The following is a 26,992-nucleotide window of genomic DNA, read 5'->3' as shown; positions in this document are numbered from 1 at the left end:
TTCATTTAAAGCTTTAAAAATGGTCAAGAAACCCCTTAATCAAATTTTTCAGTTTGCATAGAATATAATTTTTAAAAATTACATTCCAAATATGTGATGTTGGGTATGAGAAGGAGTCTACAAACTTAAGTTACAATCCCAGTTTTGTAACATTTAAAATGTGTGACTCTGAGTAGGCCAATTTTTTCTAAGTCTCAGTTTTCTTATTCTGCAAAACGAAGGTATTTCTGCCTTTCATCACCCTTAAATATTTGTGGTGCAACTCATGACAAAACATTCATAAAACTTCAGGGAATAATAAACTTAGGCTCTGTAACAACTCACAAAAGGGAAATTATGTAATATGACTTCAACCATTTGTTTGGCAATTTTTTATGCACTCAGCAAAAGGCACCTTCCACAGTGCTTTTCTTCAGCCGTACAGCTGTGTGAGGATCTGCCTTGTCCCCCTAGACTAGTGTAGGATCGTTCTGTTTCCTGTGATTGAAGTCAACGTGGATTAAAGCATCCTGCAGGCTGCCCCAAGATGTACGTCATGTACTGCTATAGTTTGTATGGAGAGCTGAGCATTTGTAATTTGAATCCTTTCTTTCTCTGAAAGAAACAGTTTCTAAAATCTTTGTCTTGGGAAGGTATGGTGTATACTTGCCCTGTGATCCATCCCAAACTTACCTGGGGTGGTACTCCTCTCCCAGGAGACTGTGAGCACTCCAGTGTCAGGGTTTGTCTCCAGATGCAAGTTTGTTGGTGGAGACAATGCTATGCAGAAAGAAAATTTTAAAAGTTAAAGCTGACACAAAGCTCTTGACCTGTGTAATCTTTCCTCCTTCCCTACCTCCCTCTCTTCCACGCTTCTTGCCTCCCTCCCTCCCATATAAATATAGGTTACGTTATGAAAACATGATGGACAGCAGCAATTCTCTGACGAAGACTTTTTTTATGATTAATGATTTTGCAATACTATTGAAATTATTTTCATCTTGCCTTTTCATAAATATTCTTGACATGGAAAGAACATTTCTAATGCCATAAAATGTAAAGCATGAATTGAACCTGCTACTCCAAATTCAGGAATAGCATTAATAATTTAAGTAAGGATAAGATGTCTCCCCTGTGCCATTCTCATAAGTAAAAAGTGATATTGACACTAGCTTTTTTCAAAAAGTGGAACAGTTTTAAAAACTAATAGAAAAGGGAAAAAGAGTTCTTCTTACGTGTCACCACTTTGTTTACAATTGGCGCATCTCTTTCCTGTCCGTCTCTCAGGACTTGGATGGTGTAGACATATTCCACTCCTGGAGTCAAGCCAGACACAACGATGCTTCCTGAGTCTGAAGTCACTTCTCGTGGTGCCTCTCCTCCCTGGCTTGGTCGTACACCCAGCTAGAGGAAGGAAAGCAAAATAAACACCAAGGACGAATATTTCCAGAGGCCTGTTACTGCTGTGAGGTTGTGATTATGCTTTAAATAATGTCGACTCTTCAGAAACTGCACAATGTACTTTTATTAGGAAATGATTTGGGGACTCTTTTATATACTTTAGCTGGAAACTCCCCCAAGGTGGGGGAGGTATCTTCCAAACTGCATTAAGGTGGCTTGTAATGGAAAGTTCCAGAAAAATGTCATTACATACTGTTTTGCTTGATAAAGAATCTCTTGTTACAAACCAGACGTATGCAGGGACTGTGGGGCACATGGTAGTTTGTTTCTATTTTTCTGTGTGTGTGCTAGAAGGAATGTTTGAGCTCTCCCTTTAACGAGTTATTCACATTCAATTCACCTTTTAGTTGCCATGTAAAGGCACTAGCCCCTGTAGCAACTGTATTGCAAAAACACACCTTTCGAAGAGCTATGTTCATAGCTTCAACTGCAGGATGATACATTACAAGAGAAGAATTAGAATAACTATGCCCATAATTTAAAATCCTTTTAAGATCCTTTTTCAAAAACTCAGGTAACACCGTGCTATCAAATAGTGTCCAACTCTAAAGAGATCCTTCACACACCATAAGGCTGCTGAAAGTCAGCATGACATTATTAAGGGAATTTAAAAGGTATACTGGCAATCTTCAAAAAGTTCCTCTATATGTGAGTAGCATAATCATAAGTATGGCCATTTATATACTTTATCTTTGGTGTATTTTTTTAAACAATCAAGGGGATTGAGTCATGATTTCCAGCGATAACAAATATTTCTCTCTTCACACTAAATGCCAAAGAATGGAATTCTTTTAAACATATTCATTTGTATTCATCACTTCCCTAATATCATTACTTTAAAGAAGATGAATCCAGATATCCACAGGGAAACCTTAATCTTAACTTCTATTAAGAGATTTACCCGCAGCGCTTTGAACAGTTGGAGATGAAACTGATTGGATGAAAGTGCGATTTTTAAGTGACTCTGAGTTTAATTGGTCTCCCTAAATTGGCTTTTGTGAACTTGTTCACACCCATTTAGAACAACACATCAAATAAAGTTTTCCTATGTTTTTTTGAAATGTAGTTCCCTGCGGGAAAGGATAGAGAAAATAAGATAACAACAAGCAGCAGCTTCATGCTAATGTTTTATCCTTTGCAAAGCACTTTCATAGCCTCCATCCGTTCTTCGAACAATTCAGTGAGGTAGACAGGGAAGGATTGTTAGGCCCTGACAATGTAGTCAAAGATGTATGAACAGAAGGAGGTAACAAAACCCAGGTCTCCTGACTCCTGAGCACCCTGTTTCCATTACATGGGAAACACAAGGACATCTCAGGGCTGTATCACAGAGATTAGGAACATGGGCAGTTTACCTTAAAACCAATTCTTGGAGCAGGTGTCCATGTGATCACAATGGTGGTCTCAGTCACCTCGGTGTTGTAAGGTGGAATGGAGCTCCCAGGCTGCACTGTGAGAGAGAATCAATGCACGTATTCAAAACTCAAAATCACAGATGATTTCACAGAATAGAGATAACAAGTATTTTTACGGAGAACCTCAGTTTAACCAAGCAGTGGATAGAGAATGTAACATATTTTTTCATTGGGTGAGAATTGGGAGAGGATCAGGCTTCTCAATCTTTAATGTGCCACACACGTCATCTGGGGTCTGGCTAAAATGCAGATTCTGTTTCTGGAGGTCTAACAAAGAACTAGGGAGTTTGCATTTCTGACAAACACAGATAATACCGATTCTGTTGGCCCGTGAATTATACCTGAGTAACAAGGGGTTACATATTCGCTAAGGCAGTCTTTTCAATGAAATTATATAATCTAATTCATGTCTTTCCATCATTGTTGGGATATGAGTTTTATGACAATTAATTTCCCTATATCGTCAGTGTAAAATCCCTTATAGAATGTACAACTGGCCACCACCAACTGATTATCGTATTGTTTCTTAATCATTAATTTAAGAACAATGGTAAATTATAGATGGTGATCTAAAAACAGTTTTATGCTGGGCGGGGATTGGTGGCTCATGCCTGTAATCCCAGCACTCTGGGAGGCTGAGGTGGGCGGATCATTTGAGGTCAGGAGTTCGAGACCAGCCTCACCAACATGGTGAAACCCTGTCTCTACTAAAAATGTGAAAAATTAGCCGGTCATGGTGGCTCGTGCCTGTAGTCCCGGCTACTTGGGAGGCTGAGACACAAGAATCACTTGAACCCTGGAGGGAGAGGTTGCAGTGAGCCGAGATCATGCCATTGCACTCCAGCCTGGGTGACAGAATGAGACTCCGTCTCAAAAAAAGAAAAGCTTTATGCTGAATTATTCCACAATAATGGTCAACTATTTTTGGTTGCAATAAAACATGCTATATATAAAAGTTAAACAAAATCTGCCACCATGGATGCATTTTGAAGTCTAAAGATTTGTACTTTAAATATGTGATTATTTACTCACAATAATAACACTGCAAAAATTTAGTATTTTATCACCAGAATCAGGAATTATAACAAGTTTATTTTGCATTTTCTAGCATCCTGACATCACTGTTCTTTTTCTTATTGAAAATATTACTTTGGCTGGGTACAGTGGCTCATGCCTGCTATCCCAGCGCTTTGGGAGGCTGACGTGGGTGGATCACTTGAGGCCAGGAGATCAAGACCAGCCTGGCCAACATGGCGAAACCTCATCTGTACTAAAAATATAAAAAGTAGCCAGGTATGGTGGTGGGTGCCTGTGATCCTAGCTGCTTGGGAGGCTGAGGCAGGAGAATCACTTGAACCTGGGAGATAGAGGTTGCAGTGAGCCAAGATCACACCACTGCACTCCAACCAGGGTGAGAGAACAAGACTCCATCTCAAAATAAATAAATAAATAAAAGAAAAGAAAAGAAAATATTACTTAAACAAATTTTATTTATTTATTTATTTTGAGATGCACTCTTGCTCTGCGACACAGGCTAGAGTGCAGTGGCACAATCTCATCTCACTGTAACCTCGGTCTCCTGGGTTCAAGTGATTCTCCTGCCTCAGACTCCCGTAGCTGAGACTATAGGTGCCTGCCACCACACCCAGCTAATTCTTGTATTTTTAGTAGAGATGGGGTTTCACTATGTTGGCCAGGCCAGTCTCAAACTTCTGACCTCAGGTGATCTGCTCACCTCGGCTTCCCAAAGTGCTGGAATTACAGGCATGAGCCATCACACCTGGCCAAAAAATAAAAAATAAAAAAAATCATCTTTTTAAATAAAAGATATGTTTTGGGTTTTAGCACCAAAAAAGAGGAAGGAAGGAAGGAAGGAAGGAAGGAAGGAAGGAAGGAAGGGAGGGAAGGAAAAGACAAGACAAGAAAAGAAAAGAAAGGAGGGAGGGAGGGAGGGAAGGAGAGAAGGAAGGAAGAAAGGAAGGAGAAAGGATGGAAGGAAGGAAGGAAGGAAGGAAGGAAGGAAGGAAGAAGGAAGGAAGGAAAGAATGTATATATGAAGTTAAGATAGAGCTTTCTAACAACCTTGTAAATCTTATTATAAATGTAGAAAGGTAAAGTCACAGAAGGCCAGATATTTTGAGTTGGGTAAGTTAAGTTCAAGGGTAGCAAGTGTGTTAGTAGCCCTGGTCACATGTTTGACATCTCCACAATTCTTCCTCTCTTTGCATCTCAATCAAATTTTGTTCCCATTGGGAAAAAACCTCTGAATGTATTTATACTAAATTATGAATGGCTGGCAAGACAAAGAATCAGTCTCCAGAGTTATACAAACAGGGATTAAAAAAGTGTTCAGACTCCAGTCTCAACTCAACTCCAGTCAATTTTTTTTTCTTTGCCATGTGGGAATTTAGAATCAACATCGCAATTCTCGCATTTTTTTTTTCAGTCTGGATTCTAAGGAGCCATTTTTTTATTTTAAAAATATTGTGTGAGAAAAAGCCAAATATATGTGTGGGCCACTTCGTAATGATAGCTCTAATGGCTGAATTGAGGCACTACTGGCTTAGTGGGCTGTTTCATCTATGTATATTATTATTTTGATGGTGTTTGGTGGGGGTTGGGGGGACATGACTGGGATGGGTGACCCCAATGCCTTTTAGTACCTCTGAAATTATACACCACTTGGCTGCTGCTGACTCTGCCAAAATGCCATGACAGCCCTGTGTGACCATTTTTTAATGGCCCACAAAAAGCAATTCAGAGAACAGTCAGTTTTTTTTCACTGAACATCTGTGAAAACCACAACTTTTTTACAAATTATATTCGCCTCAGCTGTCCTGGGCTTTAAGACTAGGTATTTTCTATTGCTTGAGCCAGCCAGCTAGAGTCTTCCCAAGTTTAAGATGATGCTCTCTGCCTGGGAAGGCCATTATGGGAAAATCACCAAACCACAAACCCACAAACGATGTCAAACAAAGGATGTGATTCTGAGTGTGAGCTATGGGTTCTGGCAGGTCTTGTTAGTGAAGAAAGCCCAGCTGTTAAAGAAATAAAATTTGCCCTATCAATATAGGAGTAAGCTGAATTTTCCCCAGAAACAGCTTTTTCCCGTAACTTTTCTCACATTGGCTCTTAAGAATTTAGCACAAGTTATAAAACTCAGAAAAGTTACTCCCAGAATTCAGCTTAGTAGGAAAGTAAAAAAATTACAGAAACTTAGTAATTTCAAAACCATGCAAGCCTTGAGGATGTTTACAACCTTAAGGAGTACTTAAAGTTTGAATGGAGTTGTAGAATACCCTGCTTACATTAGTTTATTTAAATATAAGCTTCGTTGAGCTGTTTGTTATTATTCCTTTCTCAATCATCTATTCACCAAATATTTTTTGAAAGCATACAATGTTCCAGACACTATGTTAACCTTTATCTAATAAAATTACTTTTGGCTATCAGTACTTCAATTAAAATAATTATATTTTATATGAATCTATTATGCAAAGCATAAAATAATGTATCCAATATATCAAAGTCTTCAGAAGTACTTGAAATATCTTGACCCACCACCTTCCCTTAATTATTGTTAGCATCATTAAAAATGCTTTTTCTTTCTTCAGCACTGTGTTCAACCAAAGAAACTACATAAAATATGTCTTATGTTAAGGAATGAACAAGACAACTATAGAATTCTACATTTTAGTAAAAGACAGCATCTACTGAAAGGGCACATTCACTGAAATCTCCATTCTAATTCACTGAAGGACATTTATAAGAAATGAATATTTGCAAGAAATATAAAGACATTAATTTCATGAGAGTAGATCTTAGACTATCTTAGAACCGTGTAAAATTTTAGCCAAATTTTCAGGTAAGTTTATTTGCAAATTAAAAGTGAATTTTACTTGCTTACAATTAACTATTATTTAGGAAAAAGCTTTCATGGGCCAAATTTCATACAGTAAATTTAAATGGAAGTAAGTTTTCCTTAAAGTATGAATTCTTATGGGGAAAAGTTTACATTTTCTTTGGGAAATCAGTTCCATAGTTATTTACAAACTAGGCTTCTATTGACTTTTTGAATGCTTTTTAACATCCATACTTTTAAATTAGTCGAAGAGTAACATTTGTTGAAAGCTCTTAGAAAATTGCAAACTAGTCCATGGTTACAATATATGCTAAAAAAGTGCTTATGTTAGGTGCTTCTATAATTCAAAATGTCAAGTTGAAAATAACAAATAATGTTCAGCCAGAAATAAGGAGTCTCATAATTCTCTGTAATGTAAATGGAAATGTACTTAATAGAAATCAGTTTGTGAATAGAGGTCTTTATTGTGATGTAGATATGTGGGAGATTTAAGACCTCTTCCTTTAAAATGTTGAGCAAAAGGACAGACATGGCCAAAAATTATTGTTAGTATTTTCCTCCTCTGAGGAATTTCAAGAGTAATTTAAGAAAAAAGGCGATTCTGTCTGCAAGAGTACTTTAATCTTCTGCAGCCAACATTCATAAAGAAATCATTTCCCTGGCTTCATGTTCAATTAGTTGGTTCCCATTCAACCTGTAGATATTTTTATTCTGCATTTATAGTTACTATTCAATGCCCAAAGTAATAGAATATAGACATAGGTGCTAATTTTTTCTTGCCTTAACTAGTATTTGGTAAATCCATTTAATGTAATAGAATTTAATTTTTCTAATAACAGGGTGCTTTAAACCCATGTTACTCAAAGTGCTGGCTCTAGAGGAAAGAAAGAGCTTGGCAATGTGTGCGAATTAACGCACTGCTTCCTTCATCAAGAAAATCTGGCTTCAGAAAAATTCTCAGCTGTACTAAGCAGTGTGCTTTGTGATTTACATTCTGGCACAACTCTTTTTCTTGTTGCAGACTAGCAGCAAACAATTAACGGGCCAGCAGCCAGTCTACGGAGCACATTTTTAGTATCACTGATTTAAATTATATACTAACTTTTTAATTTTTTGGGGGGGGTGGGGGGTTGTTTTTTTTTTTGTAAAGCATGAAGAATAGAGAATGTAAATATAGTTAAGAAAAGGCATTTAATTTTCGGCTTACGTGTGGTAAAGACTCCAGTGACTTTGGGGCTCTCTTGGTTGCCCTTTATGGCCACGAGGGATACGGTGTACTCAGATCCAGGTTGCAGATTCCTCAGTGGGTACTTCGAGACAGAGGGACCCACATTGTACTGCCTGGGTTGGCCTCTTCGGGTCAGGCCCACAGTCAGTCGGTATCCTGTTATCTGGGCCCGAGGTGGAGTCCATCTCACCAGGACAGTAGAATCCGTTTCATTGACAAACTGGAGGTTAGTGGGAGCGTCCAGTTCTAGGAAAAAAGATGAAACAAGCCAAGAAATATTTAGATCAGTAATGATCATAACTCAAGTCCTGAAGCTTGATTGAATGTCTAAGTTTTCTCTCCTCAAGGTTGCAACTAAGAAAGTCAGAACCCCAGAAAAACTGAGCCAGTAAGAGATTGAGTGCTACATAGAACTTTGCCAAAACTCTGCCAGTCATGAGAAATTGTGGAACCATTTTGCTTGACTGTGATCCTTCGGGAAGTCTAATGTTCCAGCACAACTTTCCCATCACTCTCAGAAATTATAGTTACATTAAAGCAATGGTCTTTTTAAAAAGGCAAAACAAACACTTCTGAACTTCACAGGTTGCTCTGAGCCAAAGAGATTAAGGAAAAGGTGATATGCCTCCTAAAATGACAGCAAGAAGAAGCTCTCTATGAGTCAGAAGCAATATTCTGTGAATAGTCATTTGCTAGAGAAATAAAAGTTATTTTCACATGGCTCAGATTAGACAGTAATTACAGTAATGATAACATATCCTCAGATTCATGGTAGGATACTGGTGAGTTTGCACTATCAGAATCACATAAGTTGTGGAGTTTATTCTTAAGAATAATAACCAGCAGTTTTCCCACCGAAATTTAAATTACGTTTCAAATAGAGGAAATATTTAAGAGGCAGTCAAGTATAATAATTCAGAGCATGGGCTTTGGACATAGGTTATAGAGCCAGCTCTATCCCTTCCTATCTCCGTGACCCTACAAGTTCCAGAATTTTTTTAAAGCCTCAGTTTCTTTATGTATTCAATATGGATACTAGTAAGACCTTCCAACTGGGCACAATGGCTCATGCCTGTAATCCCAGCACTTTGGGAGGCCAACGTGGGTGGTCACTTGAGGTCAGGAGTTTGAGACCAGCCTGGCCAACACAGTGAAACCTTTTCTACTAAAAATACAAAAATTAGCAGGGCATGGTAGCGCACGCCTGTAGTCCCAGCTACTTGGGAGGCTGAGGCGAGTGAATCGCTTGAACCCAGGAGGTGGAGGTTGCAGTGAGCTGAGACCGCACCACTACAGTCCAGCCCTGGTGACAGAGCGAGACTCCATCTCAAAAAAATAAAAAATAAATAATAAATAATAATAAGACCTTCCTTCCTAAGGTCAAAGCAGAGAGTAAATATGAGAATAATGCTTGTAAAAACTGAGCAGATAAGCTAGTGGCTAGTAATACTAGATACGTGGCAACTGCTATTCTTAAATGAATTCTACTGTGTTATGATCCTGCATTTTAACTTTGATCTAGATATATTTAGTTACAGGAAAAATGCACTCAAATTAGATTCTCTTCCATTCTCCCCTCTTAGTACCCTTCAGCTGGTACATGTATTTTGGAAATGGGTTACCACTTAGCCTCCATGGAGCTTGTTTGAGTTTTGTTTTCAAGTTTAATGTGCTTTGTGTTCACTATGCATTCCCTTGCCAGCTGGGTATTTCCCTCTCTCTAAGCCATACACCTCTGAGTCAATGGTTTGCTGTACTTCCTCACAGGCTGGAAGTGAGAGTGGAGAATTTGGAGGGGAAGTAAAGATAGGAGAAGACATACTGGTTGTCTGTTCGGCAGTCAGAGGCTTGCTCTCCCTCCCGTGGTTCACGGCAAAGACTTTGAAGTAATAGGTGACCCCAGGGGACAACCCGGTGACTTCTGCGAAGGTGTTCCTGCTGGTGGGCAGCCTCTGCCCGTGCTCCCCAGGCAGGTTGACGGGGATCACATCCACGCGGTAGCCGGTCACCGCACTCTCAGGCGGTGTCCACATGATGGTGACCTTCACGTCTGTCACTTCCACAAACTGCAGATCCCTGGGAGAGGGCACTGTATCTAACAGCCAAGAGTCAACCAGTCATTCACATTTTCTGCTGAAGATTATTTTTAAGAAGCCAGTTTCTTGGATATGATAGGCAGTTCATTGAGCCTGTCATTCGAGAGTTTTGCTAAGTTTTGTCTCTTAATCAGATCATATTTTCATGGCCCAGTCATAGTGCTTAAATTATGACATTTGAACCTTTTATCTAAAATAGTTAGGTAATAAATGAGTTACCAGCATATGAAGTGTCATATGGTGGTGAGGGGAGAGGGTTATAAGAAAAGATACTAAAAAAAAACAAAAACAAAAACAAACAAAAAACCTTTGAAATAACTGCAGAAAATAATGTAATGGTTTTTGTTTTTCTGAATCATTTTATAATACTTAAGAATCAAAGATCGGCCGGGCGCGGTGGCTCAAGCCTGTAATCCCAGCACTTTGGGAGGCCGAGACGGGCGGATCACGAGGTCAGGCGATCGAGACCATCCTGGCTAACACGGTGAAACCCCGTCTCTACTAAAAAAAATACAAAAAAAACTAGCCGGGCGAGGTGGTGGGCGCCTGTAGTCCCAGCTACTCGGGAAGCTGAGGCAGGAGAATGGCGTAAACCCGGGAGGCGGAGCTTGCAGTGAGCTGAGATCCGGCCACTGCACTCCAGCCTGGGCGACAGAGTGAGACTCCGCCTCAAAAAAAAGAATCAAAGATGAAATGACCCTTAAGCTTCTGGGAGAAAATTTGTAGACGGACGTTATGGTGTTGGTTTTTAATAAGAAAGGCCAGTAGCCAGCTTTGATAAGTTACTTATGACATTTCAGCTAAACATCAGAAGTTTAGGGAAAAACTATTATATAAGATTATTTGAATGTGGGAACTGTTGACAGAGACAAAACAACCCTCCCTCAGGAACAATCCTGATAAGATAACATAGGAAATGTCTTCTTAAAAAAGTTACCTGAACGTGGGGTGCCAGTGGTTTCTTGTTGAATGACAACAGGTGTACTTTCTTGATTTTCTTCCACAGCATAGATAGTGATATTATACTGAACGCCAGGTTGCAAGTCACTGAGGGTGACGGAGTTTGCAGTTTCAGGAAGGTTGAGTTCTGTGCTGCTGCCTTCTACTGATGGTGAATAGACTATTCTGTACCCTGCAGATTCATCAGCAAAAGTAAGATGCACTGTTTTCTTTGAAACCGAGGCTTAGAAACACCATAAATCCTCCCTTTTCTAATATTCCTTAGCATCTTGCTTGATTAGTGAAGAGCCAGTGATTCTTTTTGACTCTTTTAATATTGCCACTTCTTATAATAATGACTTCTCAGCACGAAGATAAAATAAGAACAGTCATGCAAACATTTTTAATAATAAATGTCATCCTTGAAGACCTGAGATCCTTAATAAATGTCAATTAGAGATGCCATTAGGTGAAAATATTCATGTTAAGCTGATTTTTCCTCTTTGAGGTCCAGATGAGGGAAGCAATTAATGAACCAGCCTGAGCAGAGTTGTCTAGCACTGTGTGTGTCTTTTTGGAACTTCAGTGATGAGGCAGTTGAATCACCTAATGAGCTAAGAAGGCAGCTTAGCTTTCTCCTTAAGGATAAATCTTAGAACAAGGTTTTCAGGAAAATTACACCTCTTCAACCCTGGGAACACTTGCTTTAATAAGCCAATGAGCTGGCTTTACAGGTTGTGTGTGTGTTGTGGTGTATGTGTATAAGGGAGTTGGTAAAATGGTTTCGAGGGGAAATGTGCCATAGAAAATAACTCCCCCCGACACACACACACACACACACACACACACACACACACACACACCTCTCTCCCATAAATTATATTGGAGATTTAAAGTGATATGCAGATCCACAGTCAGAATCGGCACCCTCCCTACTGATGTCATTAAGATTAACATAGCAGCCAAAGAGCGCGAGGCTCAGCTGACCTGTGATGGGAGCTTGGGGTCTGCTCCAGCGAACAACAATTGAGGTGTCATCAACTTGGTCCACAGTCGGGTCAGGAGGGGCATCGGGCGCTAATAAAGAAAGAAAGTGGGGCAAACAGTCAGGAAGTGCTACTACAGGCCTGTGTTTTACAGAAAAAGATTCTTTTAACACCATGTAGCACACAGGTACCTGTTGTTTGTGACGTAGACAGGATCAAACTCTGCTCCCCATCCTCAGATATCTGATAGACATTTACAATGTATTTTCGGCCAGGAAGCAGGTCAGGGATGTTCACGGAAGTGGCTGTGCTTGGAAGATCTTTGAAATAAAAAGACAAGGTAACCAATCGAAGCAAACTAGTCCCTCAAATGACTCTACAGCTTATAAGAAGGATATTTTAAGAACTATATATTCATAGGGAAAAATGACTAGAAGGTAATGTACTAATAGATAATCAGTGATTATTATTTTTACAGAGTCTTGCTGCATTGCCCAGGCTGGAGTGCAGTGGTGTGATCTCGGCTCACTGCATCCTCCACCTTTCGGGTTCAAGCAATTCTTCTGCCTCAGCCTCCCGAGTAGCTGGGATTACAGGTGCACACCACAACACCTGGCTAATTTTTTTGTATTTTTATTAGGGATGGAGTTTCACCATGTTGACTAGGCTGATCTCGAACTCCTGGCCTCAACTGATCCACCAGCCTTGGCTTCCCAAAGTGCTGGGATTATAGGAGTGAGCCACTGCACCCCGCGTAATCAGTGATTATTAATGTACTATGGGAAAACCCCACTCCTTGTCTTTCTCCTTTCTCCTCTTCCTCCTTCCTTTCATTTTTCCAACTTTTTCTCTAAAGATGTGTAATTTTTGTAATCTAATGCCAAATTTTAAAAAATAGCTCTCTGCAGTAAGAAGTCAGGGTAGTGATTATTGGTGGAAGATGATGGGGTCAGGATAGACAGATATTCTTTTTCTTGATCCGGGTGCTGGTCTTGTAGTGTGTTCACTTTATAAGAATTCAAATTCACTGAAATCAGTGCTTATGATTGGCACACACTTCAGTGTGCCAATAAAGTTTTTTAAAGGCCCCTCACCATAACTATTTGAAAAGTATGAGTGACGATTGTCACTGTGCTAACATTGTCAGCTGCAGTCCTGGTAATTACTTCCACCAAGAAAACAGCTTTTGCTGTAGGAACTTGTGCCCAGGTAGGCACATGATGCAGCTGGCATCAGGGACCAGGAACATATGAGGGTGGCTTGGGAAAAACCCGGCCACTTCCTAGAAAGAGTCAGTCCTTTCCTTCCTCATGCCGGATGGTGGTTTGTGCAGTCTGAGCTGTCAGCCAGTTCCAGACCACAGATACCACCTGCCTAGAGGCCCCTCCCAGTAAGAGTTTTCCAGCAGCTGCCCAAACCTGTCTTGAGCGACATATTGAGCTTACCCAGATACTGTGGCTCATCTCCCTCCTCACTCAGCTCATATTCCACCCGGAATCCCGACACGGTGTCAGAAGCTGAGACCCAGGAGACCACAAAGCTGCTGGCTGTGATTTCAGTGACAGATTCAGAAGTGGCCACAAGGGGAGAAAGGGGAGTTGTCTCTCCTGTCACGGTGTTGCCTAGAGAGTCACAGAAAGGGGAAAGTCAGCCTTCAGCCATCTAGAAAATGTACCGTCCTTGCTGCCAACATCATTTTTAAAAATGTTGGTGCCCCTCATGGAAGAATATCAATTGAGAAGGAAAGCACTTCCTCAGGAGAGCCCAGCTCCGGGAACCTTGGGCATAGGAGGCATGAGGGTGGTTGTGTACGTACTGGTCACAGGTGTGCTGGTGCTAGTGGTGGTGAAGTCAAAGCGAGTCACTTCTCGGTGGCCGTACTGCTGGATGCTGATGAGCTGGCCCTCGTATACCACACCAGGCTTCAGGCCTTTGATGGTGTAGGAGTTTAAGTGGCCTGGTATGGTAGCTTCCTTCCAACGGCCTACAGAATTTTTCTGAAAATTTAAATAAACACACACACACACAAGTGTTTACAAGGATGAACATTTGAAGATGATGTTCAGTAATCTTCAGGGAAGAATGACTTAGGCAGGACTTAGGCAGCTCCATTCCAGAGGAACATCATGGAAAACTGGATTCCCAATGGTTATATAGTTAGGTATAGTTAGATATAATGCTAACTATTGTTAACATAGTTAACATATAATGCTAACTATTGTTAACATAGTTAACATATAACGCTAACTACTGTTAACATAGTTAACATATAATGCTAACTACTGTTAACATCAACAAACTGCTGCAGTTTACTTACTAATACCCATTCTCTGTGCTAGTTACCTACATTCTCCCATTTAGTCTCTATATCCTTCTGATGGTGAGGCAATGGCATTGTTGCTCCCATTTTACAGACGGAGAAACAGAGTGATATGTGATATGTCCGGGGTGACATAGTTGCAGACACTGGGCACCTTCCCTTTTTTTTTTCTGAGACAGGGTTTCACTCTTGTTGCCCAGGCTAGAGTGCAATGGTGCAATCTCAGCTCACCTCAACCTCTAACTCCCGGGTTCAAGCGATTCTCCTGCCTCAGCCTCCCAAGTAGCTGGGATTACAGGTGTGTGCCACCACACCCAGCTAATTTTATATTTTTAGTAGAGATGGGGTTTCTCCATGTTGGTCGGACTGGTCTCGAACTCCTGACCTCAGGTGATCTGCCCACCTCGGACTCCCAAAGTGCTGGGATTACAGGCGTGAGCCATCACACCCGGCCCGCACCTTCACTTTTACCAAGTTAATTATGTTATATCAGTAACATAATATGATTAACCTAAGCTTTGCCTCTCCTATTTATTTTTTATTCCTATAACAGATAACATTCCTCTCTGAAGTACAGAAATGCCAATGCCATATATTCTATCTTTTAACTCAGTGGGATACAATTCAAGTTTCTTGCCCTGAAAAAACAAAGGCAGAATGTTGCTTTGTGACTCAGTTCCTGGGGCCATCACATACCAGGTTCAACAAGTCTGGTTTTGTGACTCATTCTTGGGTAGGAGCTACCCCATCAGAAGTGGTTACCCAATTTTGGACAAGACTGCAGAAAAAATGCAATTTTGGTTTATTTAATCTTTTGCTCCCAGTTTATATTTCACATCCTGTTCAGCTTCATTAATATGCCATGGGTCACAAAACTCAGTGCAATAAAATGTGTATGAAAGAAACACCCTTACTTCAGACAAGATGAGACACTTTCAAGTGTAAATATTCTAAACTAATATAAGTCAAAATATGTTTTTTAAGCCCAGTGATTTTTTAAAATTACCCAGTCAACCAGTTCCTCCATAATTCAAATACTCAAGTGTCCATTTATATTTCTGGAATAAGCGAGAGTGATCGTAGTACTCTTCACAGTGAAATTTTAACTCAAATACACTGTGGAAAAAATGTGAAATCAGTCACTGCAATTAGCTCAAACTTAGTAATAAATCATTTTTCAATGTGAGCTTGTTTGGTTAGTTATTAGAAGAAAATAACAGAAAATAAAGCCTCAGGCGGCATCCATTAAAAAATCCCTGAATTTATGTAATTGTTAAAAGTCTCAAAAAATGTGTCACTGCTGCTCTTTGAAGACTTTCAAATTCAACATACATTTTATATCTCCTTTTAAGTGTCTCCCACTGCAATGGTCTCACATAATACTTTGTATATCCTTAATTTTAAAGTAAATAAAATTAGTGATGTAATAAGATGAGAGACTAGAACGTGTTGGATGCACTGATGCTGTTGACTTAGATCACTGGATATCAACTTCTGCAAATGGCCAGATGATGGACATACGGTAAAAGAAGAAAAAGGGTGACTTTTTTTTTTTCATTCAGCATTTGTTAAGCAGTGTGCCAGATGCTGAACCATTCTAGACCCTAGGGAGACTATACTGAGCCAATGAGAAAGACACGATTCCCCTCTCTAAGAGAATCTGTTTCCATTTTCTATTCTTCTGGTCTTGCCTCCATGTAGACAACATGCTTACACCTCTATTTTTTTCATTTGTCAACAATAAGTCATATTTACAGACTCTTTAATATGAGACTTGAGGATTTATTTATATATTTATTTATGTGGACACAGGGTCTTGCTCCGTCTCCCAGGCTGGAGTGCAGTGCTGCCGTCTTGGCTCACTGCAACTTCTGCCTCTCAAGCTCAAGCAAGCCTCCCGCCTCCGCCTCCCAAGTAGCTGGGACTACAGGTGCATGCCACCATGCCTGGCTAACTTTTATATATTTTTGTAGAGCTGGGGTATGGGCATGTTGCTCAGGCTAGTCTCAAACTCCTGGGCTCAAGTAATCCACTGGCTTCAGCCTCCTAAAGTGCTGGGATTATACATGTGAGCCACCATGCCCAGACGAAGTTGAGGATTTAGCTCAATAATACCACCCTTTTTCTTCCAGAATCGTGGACATTCTCAGGGTCTGACATTTGTATCATTATATTTGTTCTTCTTGTGTTTATATTTGTAATTTAAAGTATTAAGTATCTATTTTTTTTTAACTTCATCAGCTTTTGGTACCATCTCTCTTGATTCTCTACTTTGAAAGACAAAGCTATTACCTCCTCTCTTCTCCACCTTCCATATCCACCATTTTTTCATGTAAATGTTTACTTTTTGTTTTTGTGCAACCAAGTTTCCATGATGCATCTATAGACCGATCACATCAAGCATTAGAAATATATTGTTTTTAATGAGTCTAACATCATGACTGCTGGGTGGATCAAAGTTTCCAGAATCAAGGTTCAATGGAATTTTTCCTCTCTTTGTTTTTATACCTTAATATTGCTGCATTTTAGTTTGCTTTATTTAGGAATTATTGCCTTATAATACATTTGAGGTTTTTTTGAGACAGATTCTCGCTCTCTTGCCCAGGCTAGAGTACAATGGCGCGATCTCGGCTCAACTTCCTGCAACCTTTGCCTCTTGGGTTCAAGCGATTCTCCTGCCTCAGCTCCTAAGGAGCTGGGACTACAGGCATGCGCCCTCATGCCTGGCTAATTTTTGTATTTTTAGTGGAGACGGGGTTTCGCCATGTTGGCCAAGCTGGTCTCAAACTCCTGACCTCAGGTGATCTGCCTGCCTTGGCCTCCCAAAGTGCTGGGATTACAGGTGTGAGCCACTGCACCCGACCACATTTGGGTTTATTATACATTCCTCCACCTGATTGTCATGTTATTATTTCAACTGCATTATTTGCCCCTGTGATTAATTATCCCCAAGCCTGCTTTTTCTGTGAAGTTCCTCTTTATTCTTGGAGACCTCAATCCCTGATCCCTCAATCCCATCCTCATCTTTCTGTTCCATCTGTATTGGTTGCCCTCTAAGCCAGCTATGCAGTTATTGCATTGCAAAGTTTTCCACCACTATCAGGGGTCTGATTTGGAAGCACTGTTTGCTGGACCCCACAACCTCCTTCTTATTTCACTCTTGTTTTTCTGGAGTGTATCTACAAATACTCTTAAGGAAAAGGATGTATGGAAAATAAACTACCAAAAATCTGTCTGAAAATATTATTTTGCCCTCATATTTGATTGATAACCTGGCTGAGTATAGAAGACTTTAAAAGTTTCTTTTTATCCTTGGAACTCTGACACATCAAAGATGTGTCTAGACGTGGTTCTTTCTGCTAATTTTTCTGGGCACCTACGAGGCCCTTTTAAATCTGAAAAATTCTGTCCCTCTGCTTTAGGAATTTAGAAAAAGAATAATTTTAACAGTTTAAATTTTTCCCGAAAAGTTTAAATTTAACTGCCTTTGTTGGTCAAATTTTGTTTGTTTTTAATTGTGGAATTCAATAGCTATGATTTAAAATGGATATTTTTTTCTTCTATGTTTAAAACAGTGTTTCTCAAATTATGAGCCATGAACTTTGGAGTTAAACAGGGAAGGCTTGAGAGAGTAAGAGAAACTAAAACTAAATAGACCAATATCCTCCTTATTTGGTTTCTTCAATTTCTAGTCACTTCTCATTAGGAAATCACAGGGCTACTGTTTAAATAAACCAACTGTCATCCTTCATCTAAACTTCCCTCCCATCATCTCTTTTCCTTCTATCTAAATAAATTCAGTGGGTCAAAAGTAAAATTTAAAAAATGATCACTTTAAAAGTGAATAAAAAAATATTAATTTGGCTATTTTTTTTCAAATTATGAAAATGACACCAGTAATTTTCCTTTGATGAGGTTGCAAGACATATAAAAACCTTAGATTCTCTGCCCGCATTGGCCAAGAACAATTTTAAGCATTATGAGTTCTAAGTCCTTGCAAAAAAGATTTCTCTAACATAAAGAGCTAAATTCTTCCAAATACCAGCACCCCCCCCACTGCAAAAAAAAAAAACAAAACCCAAAACCAAAACCAAAATCCCCTCAGTCAATTTAATTGAGCACATATTGTTTGTTCACTAAGCAAATATAATAAAGGCTATAGGAATAGTTAATCAGACTTGTTGGCTCAAAAGCTGGGAAAAAAAGAAACCATCAGAATTTCATAAGGTCAGGAGACTCAGTATCTAAGGTTTCTGGGTGGGATACTCACAGGCCTCCACCTGAGAATGTACTTGGAAATGTGAGATGGCTGTGGTGCATTCCACTGGATGGGGTGAGAGTTGGGCTGACTCGGAGTCTCAGTGATAAATACTTCGACAGGACCACTTGAGCCTGAAAATGAAAATGTAACACTTAGTTATCTTAGATATTCACTCCAACTTAAAACTGTGTACATGGACAGTCATCATTACAAACAGCTTTGCTTGTTGTTAAATGTGAGTATAGTAAAATCTGGGATTAGTTAATCTTTTAAATATTTACGTTGAAAATCAATACAGCAAATCCATTTTTAGCTGATAATTACTGTTCTTCACATGAGAAATGCAAATCGTAGTTGTTTATAGCAAATAAAATACATTTTTAAAAAATGTCTCTTGGCTTGCTTTTATTTTCTCTATTATCAAAGTAAGAATTGTGAGAAAATTGTGAAACGATCCTATAAAAATTATGTAATACAGAATGCAAACTTCATTTACTTATTGTATTGAGCCTCTTTTAAAGCAAATTCTAATTTTGGAAGGTTTTCATCAAGAATGAATCTAGTACCTAAGAAGGAAACAACATTCCAAAGGCCATATGAGATGATGTAAAACAAACACATTTCTAAATGGGGGTAGAATCTTAGACAAATAGGCAAAGGTAATAATTAAAGACCTAGTTTTATTTCTCATCAGTCTAAGCAATCTATCAGTTTGGAAAAAAACATCTAGTTTTATTTTTATTCAAGAAATGTATTCCCAAATCACACCATTGATCCATCAAATTATTAAGTGATTAAACTTATTTTTTTTCCAAAATCAGTTGTCAACAGAAATGACTTTATGAAGTATATACTAAATTCCGTATTTCTACATCTTGATGTATATCACTGCTATCAACAAAATTTAAAGTATGGTTTTGGTTCTTTTGTCTAAAAAAAAAAAGGAAAATAAGGGAAGTAGCATCAATTTCTAAATAGTGTTAACTCATTTAAGATAATAATGAAATAGCTAGAACATTTATGCTTGCAGAACAGAAAACTATCTTAAAACATTATCTTTATGATGTCAGTCAATGTTTAAATTACTAGAAATAAAAATCATGTCTTATAATAACCTTTTCAAGAATTTTTAACTGACACTCTGTCAAACAGAGCAAAATTTTGCATGTGTAATAAAGCACTTCACCAGATTATTAACAGATTTAAGTTTTCTGAAAGCTTCTAGGAAAAACTACATTGATTTTCAAGCTTTATTATCTAAGCTGTTAAATTCTCTTTGAAAACAAAGCTTTCTGTAGCAGAAAAAACGTATAACTTGGATATCCATATAGATTCAGAAATTCTAGAACAATATGCTCACTTCCACACCAGTAACAATTCCAGGTTGGTTGAAGATTAACAAATACTTTGAATCGTAATTCCATTTAATGCACATATTTCCAAGCCACATGAGTACCAAAATACCAGAATGCATAATAATATCAGTTTTTCATTTTAAAGTTGTATGCATTTCACAGAACACATAGGATGTTTGTTTTAATCAATTGGCCTAAGTCAATTCCATGCCCCTGTTTGAATTACCCCTTCTGTTTATGAAGATCCTTACAAAGGGAAACACATTTTTAAAGACAACTATTCAAGAAAAATTTTGGAGATGTGACTATTTAACGTACTTCCATGTAAATCAGGAAAGCTAGGAATATCATGTCCTTAATTATTTATGATAATTGGCATACCGTTATTTAAATATTGATCCTTTAAAGAAATCCTACTACAATTTCCTCTATAAAGAGACATCTGATACACATTTTATTTAGTTTTGTCAGTCATGATTTGGAGGGGGGAAAAGCTTATAATGGTTAAATGTCTACTAAGTTTTAAAAAAGCAACACAAATGACCTTTACTGTTCACCTCTAAGCCTAATCGTATTTCTACATCCACAAGGACACAAGGAGGAGGATGAAAATGGGCAGGGAAAGGAAAGAAAAAGGGTACTGCAATGGTTTTTACCCCAACCAAAGTGGAGCAAAACTACGGGTCCCTTTTGCTTTCATAAGATTTCAAGCACTGGTCTGAAATTCTACATTTTAAAATTTAACCTTGTGCCATAGCCCACCTTTAAAGGAAATGGACTGAACAGCAATGGAGTTTAGCATGTTTTTGTTCAGGAAGTAAAGAGACTTTGTGTCAGTTATTTCTTAGATCAATTAAATTCCTCTATATTAGCTTATACTACATATAATTACTCTAGCTTATATTACGTATCCTTTGAAGACAGAAAAGTTAAAAATTATGACATCTTTTACATTATTTAGATTTAAATTTTTGACAATCCTTTTGCTACTGGTAGTTGGTATAACTTTTTAAATTAACTTAGTTGGCATATACTAGCTATTGCCATTGTGAAATCTTTACTCCCTCTCTTATTCAATATGAATAAACTAACAATAAAATGGTTGAGATGATACCAAAAAATGGAGATAGTATAATGTCTACACTTTTAAAATTAGTTTAAAATAAAGTCTAAATGAGTAATTTCCAATAGTAGTGTCCTTGGAGAAGTTAAACATTTATGATTTTTTGACTCAGTCCTTTTTTTCTCTATTTATTTTGCTGAGATCTGTGCTTTTCTAGTTGCTTATTGACAAACCAAATGTCTCTTATCTTTTGCTAGTTTGAACAACTCTACCAAGTTCTCTGTAGGAGGAACAAACAGGGCAGAACTCAGAGACAATCTATTGGTAATCTGTTGTTCCTTTATTCTCACCACACTCTTAAAGCCCTACATGCTAGGCCACTGAGCAAACCAGAGATACAGATAAGTACCAAAGAGCGTATCTGAGGTCAAATGCCAATCTCTTCCCTCCAAAATGGCCTCTATGCTCAGTGGGCTCTTCCTTTTCTCCTTTTTAAAGAGTAGGGGTAAGGTCAACATGTAAAACTCCAATAACTCAAGGATTCCTTCCTTTCCAGATTTTATCTCTAACATGTCCACCTAAATGCTTCCAGCAAGCATATATTAAGTTGCAAAACATTAAGTGATTCCTACACCCAAATCCTCCAAGAAATACAATTTAGGAGGTTGATCAATCTGTGCTATAAGCCTTCAAAAGCAAAGTCACCTTCCCCAGCACTGACAGTGTCTGAGAGTTGGGAAAGGCAGAATCTTCCAAGTTCCTAGAAAAGGTGCATCTGGGTGTTTAGTATTTAAGATGGAACTTTAAAAGTAATCAGCTACAGCCGGGCGCAGTGGCTCAAGCCTGTAATCCCAGCACTTTGGGAGGCTGAGACGGGCGGATCACGAGGTCAAAAGATCGAGACCATCCTGGCTAACACGATGAAACCCCGTCTCTACTAAAAAATACAAAAAACTAGCCGGGCGAGGTGGCGGGTGCCTGTAGTCCCAGCTACGCGGGAGGCTGAGGCAGGAGAATGGCGTGAACCTGGGAGGCGGAGCTTGCAGTGAGCTGAGATCCGGCCACTGCACTCCAGCCCAGGCGACAGAGTGAGACTCCGTCTCAAAAAAAAAAAGGTAATCAGCTACAATCTCCCCATATTACAGATGAGGAAATGGAGGAGTGAGGCTTGGCTAACACTACCTTTGGCCAAGTTGTTCCCATAGCTTGTTCTCTGTCACAGTGAATCTCTTATTACAGAGTTAATTTAATCTTAATTTCTGTCGCATGCAGATTCTGACACCCTGAAACTCTTTTATTTCTGAATGTAGGACATATTTTAAGTCAAACATTAGTGAAAACTTTGGAGACTTTGCAACTCAGCAGTTGCTCAAATAACTGATGCCTTTAAATTAGCCTTTCATGTTTTAGTAACATGTTTTATTATAATCACTCAGTGAATATTTAAATGCAATTTTCCCCCCAAATGAATTAATTACACCTACAGCTAGGCATGATGTCTTTGTGACCTGAAAAAACTCAGCAATAAACATTTGAGGGTGTTTGAACTGTGTGGGCAGAGAGTTGACCAAGTTACTCAACCCTTGGCCCAACATACTGTGTTCCTGGCCCCAACTGATCAAACAAATGAGAAGTTTGATACAAAGGGAGCTTAGATGACATGTTGAATGAACACGTACCCTAGGTTGCATTTCATGCCATCTCTCTATGCAGCTTCTCTGTTAAGAATCATAATATAACACCCCAAACCTTTACTCCCAGCATAACTCACTTGGTGGTTTTTATTTCCATGTATGGATATAAGATGAAATCAGCCAGAGTGTCTTAACCTAATAGAATATTTTACAGTGTTAAGAAGTAAAATTATAGACAGGCACATCTTCATAGCCTTCTCTACCTTTTACTTGACAGAGGAAGAGAGAAAAGTTATTTTAATAAAAAATTCAATTATTAGATAATAATAGGAGAAAAGGGTGGGAAAGAGGGGAGACCCCCAACTTAGGCATGAGAGAATTAATAATCACTGCCCTGTTGTTATAACCCAATTGGCAGTTCTCAACTTGCAGTAATAAAGCTACTTACTTGGATAGGTCTGTAAAGGTTGGCAATGCCACTCCCCAATGCCACGGCCATAGCAGTAGCACTGGTATCTGACACCATGCACATACTTCTCCCATGAATCTCCAATTTGATAAAATGTCCCAGTCTCTGAATCCTGGCATTGGTCTAAAATACACACAAGGAAAAGATAAACAGCCTTGAAGACTTAAAACTATGAATTTCATTTCAGGGTGCTAGAGCATACATTTAGTTTGAATAGAAATTTGCAACTGTCCTTACACATATATGCAGTTAAAAAAGTATTTTGTTCACATTCTTTACCTTACAGGACAATTTGTAATTAAAAAAAAAGTACCTATTAGGAGGAATAGTTTTCTAAAGGGTAATATTTCTAAATAAAAATGTAAAGATTTAGATTTCAGTGTGTATTGATAATCTACATATTAATATTAAATATTAGATATTATTTTACCCATATTAATGTAACTGGCTTAACATTTGAATAGCAAGACAAAAATCTTCAATAATTTCATTTTCCTTCTTCAAAATTTAAAGAAACTAATTTGACATTTAAATGACAGAGCTAGACTTTAACTATGAGTACTTGCTGAGCAGCTTCTAAGAAAACCTCTCAGGCTTCTCTCTCAGTTCTGGCAATCTCACACTAAACAAACTGGTGTTATCAGTTTGTTTTCTTAGTTAGCAACCAGCCTCTTTTGGTAAAAAAATAGTAATAGATTACCTTAAACTTTGTCGTGCTGGTAACACAGCTCTTTTAAGGCTCAACCTTCACTATTTGCTTAGTTCTATTTTGAAGGGCAGCCAAAAAAATCCTAGAGTATTTTGGTGGGCGATATTTACTGGTACAACACTTTGCTCATGCTGTTGCACTGCTGGTAAGGAAGAGAGTTTGAGAGCAGCCTGACCAACATGGAGAAACCCCGTCTCTACTAAAAATACAAAATTAGCTGGGTCTGCTGGCGCATGCCTGTAATCCCAGCTACTCAGGAGGCTGAGCAGGAGAATTGCTTGAATCCAGGAAGCAGAGGTTGCAGTCAGCCAAGACTGCCTTTGCACTCCAGCCTGGACAACAAGAGCGAAACTCTCTCTCTCAAAAAAAAAGGAAACAATACTTTTCATAGCATGGATTATCTTTATGATTCTAAACCAAAGAATAAATTCCATTCAATTAAAATAAGCCTAAATTTGTCATCAAATTCAGCAAAAACCAGATGACTACCAATATCAAGATATTTTGGTTCAGTATTAGAGAAGACTTTACAAAGCTCTTTGCAAGCAACTGATTAAAGTCTGGAGCCAACTTCAGTCATGTGATTTCACATAGCTTTTCTCATCTGAAACTTGCTCACCATTCCGCCTGCGCAAACTCATCTAGGGAAATGGGGCTACTCACCGACAGGATCACACTTCCATCTGCCCCGACCCTGACCGAAGCATGTACAGTTCAGCATGTGTCCCTCTTCGTGACGCTTGTGGAATGTGTCATTCACATTGTAAGTGATGTCATCAACAATGCACTGATCTGTTGAGGAAATAGGTGGGTGAGTGAGAAACTTTTTAAAGTTCCATTGATGAAAGAAAAAAAGGTATGCTTCTCAAAGCACACAGCTACTTCTGCTTAATTATCAACACCTTCCACTAAAATAACTTTTCTACAAGCATAGAATAACCTTTTTAATACAATTTTGCCAAATTTTTTTTTTTCTCTCCAAAATCTGTAACTGTTGCAGAGGTTACAGCATGCTCAAGTAAAGAATATGGCCAGGCACGGTGGCTCACGCCTGTAATCCCAGCACTTTGGGAGGCCGAAGTGGGCGGATCATGAGGTCAGGAGATGGAGACCATCCTGGCTAACACGGTGAAACCCTTCTCTACTAAAAATACTAGCCGGGCGTGGTGGCGGGCGCCCATAGTCCCAGCTACTACAGAGAATGGCATGAACCCGGGAGATGGAGCTGGGAGTGAGATCACGCCACTGCATTCCAGCCTGGGTGACAGAGCGAGACTCTGTCTCAAAAAAAAAAAAAAAAAAAAAAAAAAGTAGTAAAATACACTTTCCTGTGAAAAGCCAATATTTGAACAAATATACATCTTATTTTCTGAAAATTTCTTGCTTAATTGGTAATTTCCTTTAAATATCTGCTTGTTAGGATAAATAAGAAGAAGATTAAACATATTTATCTAACACCCAGCGTGATGTAGTGGTCTGGTCTATGGAATAGGGGGAAGGGGTGGAGATATATAGATTTGGGAAATAAAATGTCAACAGTATTCATAATGCTAAAATAAATTAGGCCACCTCTGCTGCTCACTCTTTGAGAGATCCTGAGAAAATTACTTTTTCCTTTTTGGGTCTCAGCTTCTTGATCTATAGAGTGAGGTCTGTATGTGTTATTAAGGTCTCTTTCAGCTCTGCAACACCACATGTAATTATTACTCCTGGATGCTGTTACCCACTGGACACCACAAAAGGATAACAAATTCAGACCAATATCTACACACTAGCCACACAGATTATTAATAGCTCAGAGTTCTCCCTAACTATTACTTTTCAAATCAAAGAAATGGAAAACTAAAATACTTTAAATAAGTCAATAGCTCCTCATATTATATAGCTGGGTGCAAAGGAGAAAAACTAATCTGAACAAGGAAAGCTAGTCCCCTATGTATTTGTCTCCTGAAATTTAGATCTGCAAGCATCTGATTTTAGAATAGCAAGGTCTTCATTTCTTTACAGAAATTATCCTATCTTTTCTAGACATGAATCCAGTGGCATAGCCTAAAGCTGAATGGATCAAATGTTTCATTCTTACTTTTGAAGTCATCTTTTCAGCTCAGCCTAAGTACTTACATCCTAGGAATGTTTCAGAATGTTAGCATTGCTGTGCCAGCTTGTCTTAGCAGGCTGCCTGAAAGGCTTATCTTACCAAGCATGGTAGACTAATGAATGAAGTAGCATTGAATATTTCTTCCCCTGCTTGTGGCAAAGTGCAAGTTTTCACTAAAAAAAAGTCTCCCTCTCTGTACCTTTTGCCATCTCAAATGTTTTCATTAATCAGCCAGCGTACCTCGAAGCTGCGAGTAGGCAATGCATGTCCATTCCCCACGACCGTTCCCAACACACGTGCACCTCATCATGTGGCCCATGTCATGCTGCTTATCCCACTGATCTCCAATGCGATACATGACCCCTTCATTGGTTGTGCAGATTTCCTCATGGGCTGTTTGGAAATGGATGAGAAAGGCACTTGATAAATGATCACAAGGTCTAAACAGGTATGTGTGCAATAGGATCAGTTCAGTTTGGTCATCCCAAGAATTCTCACTGGGGAAGAAGCTTTGTGTGCATCCAAGAAATCTAAGTGCTGTCAGGTGAAGGGGTAGAATTTTTGAGCCCTGGAGGGAGAAAACGTAGTCCAAACATGATGTCATAGAAAATAGTTACAGGAAGGGTTAGAGGATGTTAAACTAAGATAATACCTACACATTCACACAAAGGGTTCATGCTGTTCTAGAAGCCTGGATTTAACTACTGCTTCATAACTTTTCCCAGTTCCAATTTATTCTGAATCAAATAAAAACTATGTGTTTGGATATAGAATTTCAAGCAAAAGTGGTTTTTTCTTCTAAACTCAACATTTTCTTTTGTTGACATAAATAGAAGTGTAAGCAGTTTCTTTGTCTCATAGTCACTCTTGACAGTGCCTACTGCACAAGCTCTTGGTTCTACAACTGGAAAATCAAGGGGAATCTATGGGGTTCTTGAAATCTGAAAACAAGTAAAAGATATTGGTTTCCATTTGTTCACCATCTATACAAACTGGAGACCTTAAAAAAAAGAGCGAGATTCCCTACCTGTTAGAAAACACTGAGTTTTAGTCACTTTGGCACTCTTTAATAAGTGATAGAGCTTATGCCATCAAACCACAACCATGTGTCAATATT

The 26,992-nt window shown here is 38.8% G+C and overlaps 1 protein-coding gene across 30 annotated transcripts in view; it reads right to left on the bottom strand.

Moving 5' to 3' along the window:
- The window catches only part of FN1 (fibronectin 1), a 76,397-nt gene that overhangs the window by 36,572 nt on the left and 12,833 nt on the right, over positions 1–26,992 (bottom strand). For all 30 annotated transcript variants that reach the window (XM_033230370.1, XM_033230377.1, XM_033230378.1 and 27 more), the window contains exons 10-23: positions 26,116–26,268; positions 24,441–24,569; positions 23,048–23,191; positions 18,557–18,678; positions 13,783–13,963; positions 13,412–13,588; positions 12,158–12,286; positions 11,968–12,057; positions 10,979–11,173; positions 9,768–10,040; positions 7,925–8,191; positions 2,796–2,890; positions 1,215–1,383; positions 673–759 (exon numbers count right to left, since the gene is read on the bottom strand). In XM_033230370.1, the coding sequence (XP_033086261.1) occupies positions 673–759; positions 1,215–1,383; positions 2,796–2,890; positions 7,925–8,191; positions 9,768–10,040; positions 10,979–11,173; positions 11,968–12,057; positions 12,158–12,286; positions 13,412–13,588; positions 13,783–13,963; positions 18,557–18,678; positions 23,048–23,191; positions 24,441–24,569; positions 26,116–26,268 (2,211 nt within the window). The remainder of the gene's footprint in view (positions 1–672; positions 760–1,214; positions 1,384–2,795; positions 2,891–7,924; positions 8,192–9,767; positions 10,041–10,978; positions 11,174–11,967; positions 12,058–12,157; positions 12,287–13,411; positions 13,589–13,782; positions 13,964–18,556; positions 18,679–23,047; positions 23,192–24,440; positions 24,570–26,115; positions 26,269–26,992) is intronic.

Source organism: Trachypithecus francoisi, unplaced genomic scaffold (genome assembly GCF_009764315.1).
Source record: "Trachypithecus francoisi isolate TF-2019V2 unplaced genomic scaffold, Tfra_2.0 Lachesis_group13, whole genome shotgun sequence".
Taxonomy (NCBI): Eukaryota; Metazoa; Chordata; class Mammalia; order Primates; family Cercopithecidae; genus Trachypithecus; species Trachypithecus francoisi.
Note: the sequence above shows the minus strand (reverse complement) of the source record. Positions and strands in the feature narration are given on the sequence as shown.